The 10372-nt window shown below is 39.9% G+C and overlaps 1 protein-coding gene across 1 annotated transcript; it reads left to right on the top strand.

Annotated features, from left to right (window-relative positions):
- The first annotated feature begins 5834 nt into the window (after nt 1-5834).
- ptger4b (prostaglandin E receptor 4 (subtype EP4) b) lies at nt 5835-10236 on the top strand. Its single transcript, XM_079660261.1, has 2 exons — nt 5835-6946; nt 8720-10236. The coding sequence occupies exons 1-2, from the start codon at nt 6167-6169 to the stop codon at nt 9278-9280; spliced, it is 1341 nt and encodes a 446-aa protein (XP_079516387.1). The 5' UTR covers nt 5835-6166; the 3' UTR covers nt 9281-10236.
- The last annotated feature ends 136 nt before the right edge of the window (nt 10237-10372 follow it).

The following is a 10372-nucleotide window of genomic DNA, read 5'->3' as shown; positions in this document are numbered from 1 at the left end:
AAGACTACCCATATAAAGGATTCATACAGGGTTTATAATTAGGTTTTTAATTAGGTTGTAAACACTTTATTTATCATTAAGAACGATTTATAAACCAGTTCTAACTGTTTTCATTCATCAACACAGGCTCACTATTTGGCAAGATGACTAAGCCTTATATTGGCTACCTAGCTTACTTCATCTTCTTCATCAGCCAGCATCCTCCTTGGTATCTGTTGTTCACTGAGTTGATTCCCTCCCTTCCATCTTGATGTTTCTTGGCATCCCTTTATGACCATTTATTTACGAGTTACTAACATTTATAACTGCCAAAAGGGAGCCTTGTAAAGTGTTCAACAAATCACCATTTATTAATGAGTTACTACCATTTATAATTTGTTTAAGTTATACTAAGCCTTAAAGTTATGCATAAATTAGGGCGTGGTCACATTGAGTGACAGCTCTGTCCAGTGACTGCTACTGTTAGCTTTCCGCTCTGCTAGCAGCTTCGTGTTGCTACAGGGATGCTCAGCCTGCTCAGCTCATCCAGGGAACATAACTTGAACTCTGCCGTGTTTGTTGTGCTGATGCCTTGTGGACTATTCTTCATGCTTATAACGGACTATTGTGACTCGCTCTGCGTTTAAAACAGACGGTGCATGAATGCGGTTTTGCGGTAAGTGAAATTCGAGTACTTTATTTATGTGTTGCTTATGTTTTTAGTCAGCTAACGTTAATGAATGTTAAGGCTTGGGTTAGCATGTAGTAAGCGAGTGGTAGCTACATCTGTGCTAACGATGCTAATCGTAGCCTCCAAGTCAAAACGTAGGTATTAAGCATTAAGTGGGATAATACTGTAGAAAAAACGGCTTCTGTTTGAGCTTGGTAAAATAAGGTCATCTTTCTAAGTTAGAGAGATATTTTATTATGAAGGTAACTTTATGCATTGATAAGGTTAATTTAAATGTGCTATTTGAGTGTTATTTGCTAGTGTTGAAGAGCGGTGTATGTGAAATCAACCTCACAATAAGATTTTTGTATTTGTATATTACAAATATTAATGTCATATTTCAAGATGATTACTTAGATATTACAATATGGTTGGTTGAGCTGGAGTTCATTATTGAGCTTACACGTTAACTTCACAGTCATATCTGAAGAACGAACCCAAACCGTGTTCTTTTTATTAATTGTATTACCAAATTGGTATCAAATAAATAGTAACCATTGGTAATACCAATGCTGATAAAGTAAACTATTTTATTTGAGTATTTGTGTCTGGGAGAAGGTACTGTACCCAGTTCCTATGTTCGGCAGTTATAGACTGGGCTTTCTTGTACAAGAACATTAAAAAAAATCTTCAATATGGACCATTACTGTATAATTATGTTATACAATCAACAAGTATGGTATTTTGAAACATGATGTGCAACAATTTGTACTGTCATTTGTGTGCATTTTGTTGTTCACTAAGATGATGTTATGATTTATGTTTTGTTAGTATGCACGTGGACGCTTTGGACATACCTGGAGAAGGAAGAAATGGGTCTTCGGAATGATGGGAGTTAAAGACAAAAGGCGGAGTCTAGTGTAGAAACGAGTGGAGAAACTATCAAGATGCCACCTTGTCCCTCTGATTAGACGGCATGTTAAGTCAGGAGTAGCATGAGTGGAGGGCATACAGGAGAGTGCTGAGTAACATGGGGTACAACCACTACCCCGTAAACCACAGCAGGTGGTTTGTGAACCCCCAGACTGGCATACCCAACATATATTGAAAGAGCTTGGTCGACCGTCAAAGGACATGTCCGTAGACTAAGAGTAAACCGTACAGAGAGTTTGTTGGAGGAACACCCAGGGGCGGCGGGTACTGTAGGCTCGGGAAGGCTAAGCCTTCCCAAATATTTTTGTCACTGCATCCTGGTAAAATAAAAAATATAATAATGTTTGTGTTACGGTGAGTGAAGCAAGCAGGACCCAAATGCAGATAACACTGATATCACCTTTATTTCAAGGATAATAATAACTCGGACAAACAGAACACTCCCCGGTGAACTCAGTCACCAACAAAAGACGAACCAACACTGAACACAGGAAGAGACAAGACTAAATACAGGGAGGGGTAATCACGAGACGAGAAACAGCCGGGCAGGGGAGGAGAAACACAAGGGCAACAGGTGAACACACTCAGACAATTAGACACACCAGGGAAACTAACGACAGGGAGGAAAAACACAGGGAGAAGGACCAGACAATACACAAGGAGGAAAACATGACAGGGAGAACCGAACAGCAAAATAAACCCAATACAAGACATACAAAACTAAAAACGTGACATAACACAAGAATCGTGACAGTTTGTGTCTTTGACTAGCGCTGCTATGCAGCCACCTGTGCCCTGTACTATGAAGCCAGTTCAACATATCCTGGATATGTTTGAGTTATCTTAACTAACCCTAACAAACGAGATCTCGCTAAGCGGTCCTACGACGCTGGTTATCAACTCGGTAAATCAAGCCAGGGTTTCTCTCTCCAGCTGAGAGCGCGCTCGTAGCGGGGTTAGCTACATTTGACCAATCACAAACAGGGACAAGTGTACTGACAGCGCAGCGTCATACTTCATTAATGAAAATAAACTAATATTAGACAAATATGAACTTTAAACATCCATAACTTAAACATATAATCGAGGATACAAGCCACATAGTTGCACCTGCAAAGTGAATATAGAACAACTGGTTAAAAAATAACTACCAAGTGTTTGAAAACGTACAACAGTTTTATGATATCACTGCCCCTAAGACAAGAATGGATCTGACTTTAATTACATTTGAGTTGAGTGTTTCGTCAACCTAATGTGTTGCTTAAAATAACACTTCTGCGTACAGTATGTGACAATGTGAGTGTTGCACGGCCAGATACGGCTCGAGAAGCTGACTCAGATAGGAAATATATGATATTATACGATCGATGATGTGATTGATGATGTGATATGAATGATAAGTGCGACACGTCGGCGTCATACTTCAGTTTAAACTGTATTTCCTTTATCCTGTAATATGACTTGATAGATTTAAACTCCGCACACTGAGCTCTCATTGGTCAGCAGGCAGTGCTTTCGCTGAGTTGATCTCTTTTCTATACACGCTGGAGGCGGGCAACGTCAGGTAAAAAAAGTTATTTAGCCTTCCCAAACCTGAGCCTCACGCACCGCCTATGGGAACACCTCATGGTTCTTGAATGGTCATCTTGGCTCTGCCCACCCTGATGGACTGCTTGGACGCTTGTTCAAGGATATACACAAAGCCTTTCCAGTCTGAGTACCATTATGTCTTACCAAGTCTTTCATTTATGTCTGAGAAAAGCTTTTATGTTTAAATATGTGTATCAGTTATACTAAACAGTCATTATTTTGAGTCCTGATTTTCTTCATGTGTGAATAAAATGTTTTGCTTGGCTCTTTTGCATCTTACTTTGCGTTTCATGTGAAAAATGTGTATTAGGTCAGCGTGAATGTTATAACTCATTCATAAATGGACATGTATATTAAACTTAAAAACAATGCACCCTTTCAGTAGTTATAAATGTTAGTGACTCATCATTATTATTATTATTATTATTATTATTATTATTTATCAATAGATGGTGATGTGTTTCACACTTTACAATAAGGTTCCTTTTTCCAATTATAAATGGTAATAACCAGAGGTGGGGATTCGAGTCACATGACTTGACTCGAGTCGGACTCGAGTCGCATATTTTTGGACTTGAGACTTGCTTGACTAACATTGATAAAAGACTTGACTGGACTTTGACTTGGTAATCATGACTTGAGACTTGACTTAAGCTTGAGACAGATGACTTCAAAAAACTTGACTTTTTAAAATGAAATATTTGCGTTTGTTTTTGTATTGAGATATTACATTAAGTTTTTTCGAAACGTGATTGGGTGATTATAGCGCCATGCGCGCAAACCTGGCAACCCACTAGACGGCAGGAAGGTCAGTTAACATGGCAACGGCTAGCGTTACTCCACAAATAGTCAAGTTTGGATTCAAGGATTATTTTGTCGATGTCGCTAATAAGAAGAGAACAGCGGTATGCAGGGTCTGCAGCATAAAGATCAGTGACACGACCACCACAACACCCAACTTCATTCGTCACAACAACAAAAAACCACAGAGAAAGGTGCGTGTTGTGTTAGCTAGAAAGCTAACGTTAAGTTAAGCTACGTTAGACTTGGTTTCAAATCGATTAAGCGTTGCAAAGAGAAGACAAAACGGTAAATTAACACTAGAACCGCCAAGGGATTCATTTTGAGTAACCCTGATACTGACGGGCTGTCAAGAGAGGGAGAGAGAGGGAGAGGAAAAGAGATGCCTCGCTTATTTCCCCTGTGTTATTATCAGAAGTTACTGTAAACTTTTTTGAATAATGTAATAATCTACTTTTAGTCGGTTTTTTTTATGTTTTAATGATGTTGTTTTTGTTTGTAGAAGTGCATAATTCCTTGATTTATTGTAAAATGAATCTGAACTTTTTGATCTGTTATGATGATAAACTGAAGCAATTTCTAAATTAACCCAATTAAGTGAGTTTTAAATCGTCCTAGTTTATAAGGAAATTATGAAGAGGAACAAATTAAATGATTTGAAAATGATCTATATAGGTGCTGACGCTGTTGGCGGTTCTAGTGTTAACAGACATTTAAATTAAATATGTGTAATTGCAAATGCCATATATGATTTTCTTACCTGGAATTCTGCTTTTTTGAACAGACTTTTTGAGTCCTAGCTATATTGTCTGCAGTTCTAGGGTTAATATGAATCTAATATGATTGTCATCGGTCTAAATTAGATTTCAAGTGATTAACTGTGTATGTAATGAAGATCATAGTGTGGGTTGAATCCATTTTCATAACCACTGTCTTTTAACTGATTTAAATGCGGAAACTGGGCTTATTCATCAGAATTTCGTATGACTTGACTTCCTTGACCTGAGCAATGACTTGACTTGACTTGCTTGACTCTCACCACAGTGACTTGGGACTTGCTTGATACTTGTAGGTTAAGACTTGAGACTTGCTCATGACTTGCACATGTAGGACTTACTCCCACCTCTGGTAGTAACTCATTAATAAATGGTGATTATATGTGTCACACTTTACAATAAGGCTCCCTTTTGGCAGTTATAAATGTTACTAACTCATTAATAAATGGTCATAAGAGATGCTAAGAAACATCAAGATGGAAGGGGGGGAATCAACTCAGTTAACAACAGATACCAAGGATGCTGGCTGATGAAGAAGATGAAGGCTTAGCATAAATGTTGGCTCACTATTTGGCAAGCAACCGGTCCCAGTTGCCCTGTTTATCTCATGTCTTATAAAAGCTTATCAATGATTTATAAAGTGTTCACAACCTAATTAATAAATTAATAACAAACTATCCGTCTTATTGTAAAGTGGTACCGACCAAACCTACTTGATAATAATAAGGGACTTCTGCAAGGACCATTTTAAGGGTGTTGTTTTGTATGAAATATCTCATTAGTAAAGTAAACACACATGAAGTGTCAAAAAGTATGATATTTTACTTTTAATAAAGTTTCAAATGGAGCAGGTACAAGTAGCCCTACATTGATTAAGGGTGCGTATTTTCCACCACTGGACTAATGTTATAAATATATGACAATTTTGACTTTCCTGGATACAACTGACATGAGTAACAGAGTCAGGTTGGTAATAAGCTTATTTTAGTCATAATGAAGAAGAGCAACTAGGATTGTAACATCGTACAAACACGTACTGGATCTGCAAGTGGTGGCATTATTTCTCAAACAGCTCAGTGGTTAGATGAGACTGAGAGGAGGAGCTGCCTTCAAGGCCGCAGAGGAAACTTCCCTGTCAGTTTTGAGAGTGACAACAACGTGAGGCGCGGCTCGCACTCCCGCAGCATCAATTGCAAACCCAAACCACAAGAGTAAACATCTTTCTCCTCTGTATTTCTCTGATTTCATCGTGAATTTGGCGGATTATGGAGTTCTAATGCTGTGCGTAAAAGGGAAGCAATGGATTTTCTTCTTGTTGGAAAACTTGGAGAATGCGCATTCATGGAAAGTGCCTATTCTTCGAGGGTGAGAGGAGACCTTAACCTAGTGTGAAACCGTGAAAGAAACTCCAGCAAATATGAGCTCCACGGCAGCAGAGAAGGGATTCAAAGCGCTCACCATCCCGGCGATTATGTTCATTTTCGGGGTGGTGGGAAATGTCATTGCAATCGTGGTCCTTCGGATATCACGAAAGGAACAAAAGGAGACCACTTTTTACACCCTTGTCTGTGGCCTGGCAGTGACGGACCTCCTGGGCACCCTGCTGGCCAGCCCGGTCACCATCGCCACCTACGTGAAGGGCGAGTGGCCGGGCGGAGAGCCTCTGTGCCAGTACTCCGGCTTCATCCTGCTCTTCTTCTTCTTGGTGCAGCTCAGCATTGTGTTTGCGATGTCCGTGGAGAGATACCTGGCAATAAACCACGCATATTTCTACAACGAATACGTGAACCAAAAACTCGCCGCGCTTACTCTTTTGGCCATTTACATTTCCAACATCGTGTTTTGCGCACTTCCCAGCCTGGGGTTCGGGCAGGTGACGCGCCAGAAACCGGGGACTTGGTGCTTCATTGACTGGCAGAACAACCAGACAACAGTGGCAACTTACAATTTAATGTACGCCGGTGTGAACTCAGTCATCGTGCTGGCCACCATCATATGCAACGTGATGGTGTGCGGGGCTCTCATCCTCATGCACAAGCGGTTCATCCGCCGCACGTCTCTGGGCACGGGCCAGAGGCGCATCGCGGAGCTCCGGCGCAGGCGGAGTTTTGGACGGTTGGCCGGGGCAGAGATCCAGATGGTGATCCTGCTGATAGCCACCTCCGCTGTGGTGCTCATCTGCTCCATACCTTTAGTGGTGAGTACAACTGTAGCAGACACAGTGTGCAACCTACATGTGGGCACTAGATTTGGACGCGTAAAAATGACATGTTTTTTATAATACAACCACATTAAAATACAAGCAATGAAATAGAAATTAATACAAATATAAATGAAAAAGACTGTGCACATTTAAACACAAAAATAGTGTCTCTGTTTGCTGTACAAAAACAGCATTTGGTTTGGGATATTTCTGGCTTAATTATAGACCAAAGGTAATGATACCAAGAAGATTTTCAAGATTCTTTGTCAAGGTTTTTAAATAAATTGGGATTTGAAGGAACTATCTCAATACATGAGCAAGAGTACAGTATTTCACAATGAAGTATCCAAAAATGGAAATAGTCAAAGAAGGTAGCACATCTAAACTGATTAAAACAGCACTTAGTATATCTACATAATTATACATTTTAGTAAAAGCAAATGTGTGGTTTAGAAAAGATTGGTGTCAACTGTCATGTTATTTCTTTGCAAACAGTCCCTGAGAGTTTGCTCTGTTGAGCTCTATCAGAGTTCAGTGCTCGGCCTGAGGGAGAGAGAGGATCAGGGCAGAGCGTGAGATTCCTGCAGGTGCTTCTGCAGAATGACATCATGCAAACTTAGTTTCTGCATCTGTGAGGCCAAAGTCAGTGATCAAAGTAAAGGACAGGTTGAGAGTCTATCTTCAAACAACATTCAGGTGCCAGCTAACCCGTTTCTGCTTGCTGTAAACATTGAGTGGACAAAATCTACAGCCTTCTTTAAAAATAAATAAATTTGTTTAGAGCAGTTTTAAGAGATGAAGCTCAAAGTGCTTTACACTCATTTTAAACTTCAGCTGGTATTATTCGCAGCCTCAGTGAATATCTTCCAATGCTATTGTCTTCTCCCCTCAATAACTTCAGATAGACAACTCATCTTCCTTACGAGGCATGTTAAAAAGGGATTATTTGAAGGCTATGTACTGGAACATTTTTCCTTTAATGATGAAATACCGAACATGTTGTGACTTTGTCAAAAGTGGATTCTTAGTTTGACCCTGGGGAAGCCAGAGGCCAAAGGCTGTCCTACGGTGAAAGATGATGAGAACAGTTTTTACTGGCCTCCTGCCATCTCCACGCTGTTGTTACTAAGAAGTGACATTCAGCCTCGTGTGTATTTAGACTCGACCCGCTCCATGCCAACCGTGTAGGAATATGTAAAATAAACATTGACTTTATTCTTGTAAATGAAGCGGAGACAAGTTGAGGCTTGTAATAAACACAAGCTTGAAGTGGATTCTGTTGAATCAGCCGATGGACAGAAAAATAATCTGTTACTATTTTGATCATCTTAAAGTACATACAAATGGGCAAAAATGATCCTTAAGATGATGATTTCAAGCCTTTAGAGCTTATATTAGAATAAAGTAAATATTTTGGAGGGTTTTACTAGCTAAACATCTCCTTCGACAACTCTGTCATTATAAGGGTTAGTTTAGTTTTTAGGGTATTTGGTTAGTGTTTGGTGTTTTGTAGCTTGTGGGTGTCTCTTCCACTTACAATTACAACCTCCAGTCTATCTTATGATTTTACTCATACATTTGTATTTAATATGAATTCAATGTAATTGACTTTTAGAAACTAGACTTGACATTTTTACTTTTTTCTGACTGACTAAATGATTAATAAAAAAAGATGATGTGCAGATCATTGAAAGGGATGTCATCTTTAGAGGCATTTCTGTGTTGTTGCTTGTTCCTAAATGCATTTTTGTTTTCTCTCTGCTACAGTTGAGGATCTTTGTAAATCAGCTGTTCACAAACCAGACAGAAGAGACTTCTGGGTTGAACCAAGACTTGCTGGCCATCCGCATGGCTTCTGTCAACCCCATCTTGGACCCTTGGATCTACATCCTGCTGAGGAAGACTGTAGTCCTCAAGCTGATGGAGAAAATCAAGTGTCTGTTCTGCAAAATGGGCGGGCGGGGGGGAAGAAACGGCGGTCAGTTCCGATGCGCAGATGGTCGTCTTTCATCCATCGTCTCACGAGATTCTCCCTCGATGGTGTCAAGAGAGCTGCAGGAAATGGTGAGCACCTCGCAGACCTTCCTGTACCCAGCCGAGGGGAGGCCAGTACAAGCAGGGGCACAGGAAGGCTCCAGTCCCCCAGATGCACAGACGTTGACGGGGCCCCAAGAGGTGGAGGGGCCTCCGAGGGAGCTGGAGCCCAGTGATTTAGAGGAAAGAGCGCCAGGCAGGCCAATGAAAGAGCTGCCAATGTGCCCAAAGGACCCGGCTCTGCATGTGACCTTCACTGACGAGACCGCAAACACGCAGGAGAAATGCATATGACTGTCAGCATGACCTCTAAAAAAGCATTCCTCGCTGGGAAAATAACTCATATGGAGCGCTGCAAAGAAAGGAAAAGCATCTGAAGACTGAACATCTTGCAGGCTGCTGTTGACGGATGTAAAACTGGACTAAATACTCATTCTCAATGTATAAATCTTCAGTCATATCTTTCTACGAAACACACTTAAAACGTTGCATAACACAACAGTTACATCAAAGAAACCAGAAGGCTTTGTAGACAAGCTCTTATGTTGCACTTTGGCTGTGTGGACAACCTGCACCATGACTGTAAAACATGTTAAAAATGTGAAAAGTGATCCATGATGTTAATTTATTATATGTGTGTATTCTATGTCTTCTCTGTGAGAAGGTTGAGATGGGATTGAGCCATTTTAAATCGGTTTGAAGATGAATGTGTTCCGGTTTTTTTAAGGTACTTAGAAACATTTGCAAACAATTTGGTCTTAGGGTTTCACCAATCAGCTCTGACCTCAAAGATAACTTTTAATGATCTCCTACATTTCATATCAAAAGGCAGCTACACTGAGGGCTTTTCCACAAAGCAGAAACTTTATGATGTCAGCCGGACTCCTAAAGAAAACTGATGTGTACATTTTCCAGCCCATTACCTTGCAGGGATTCATCCAATTCCATCTTGTTTTCACCTTAATGTAATGTGCAATTCCTCTCATCTAAGAGGGAATTAAGGAAGGGAACGAAAACTGATGACTTTGTTAAGTTTCCTCTCTGATGAGTTTAAAGTTCTTGCCTTGTTGGATTTCCCTGTGGCATTAATTATATTGTTGCTATAAAGATTGATATAAATGCCATGTTCATATTTCAATGCTAAAGTTGTTGTTGTAGCAGCAGCTGGTGTTAAATTGACCTGCAAAATGTTGACTCATCTTGTAACAAACTCATAAATAAACCAAAATAAAAGTTGGTAAATATTCAAATATATTTGTGTCACTCTTTTTGGTGCTGTTTAGTACGACAGTGAATGGAGTTGATATGATATTAAGCTAAAATATACATCATAAATAGTTAGTGTGCTTTAAAGTAGAACAGGGGGATCTATATTATTATATAACA

Source organism: Notothenia rossii, assembly GCF_949606895.1.
Source record: "Notothenia rossii genome assembly, chromosome: 11".
Taxonomy (NCBI): domain Eukaryota; kingdom Metazoa; phylum Chordata; class Actinopteri; order Perciformes; family Nototheniidae; genus Notothenia; species Notothenia rossii.
The sequence above is the reverse complement of the archived record's forward strand: the minus strand, read 5'-3'. Positions and strand labels throughout refer to the sequence as shown.

What these genes read in the sequence shown, in the direction of transcription:
- ptger4b (XM_079660261.1), top strand. Translation starts at nt 6,167, where the DNA reads ATGAGCTCCACGGCAGCAGAGAAGGGATTCAAAGCGCTCACCATCCCG. An exon ending in TCTGCTCCATACCTTTAGTG is followed by an intron (nt 6,947 to 8,719) that starts GTGAGTACAACT and finishes TCTCTGCTACAG; the next exon opens with TTGAGGATCTTTGTAAATCA.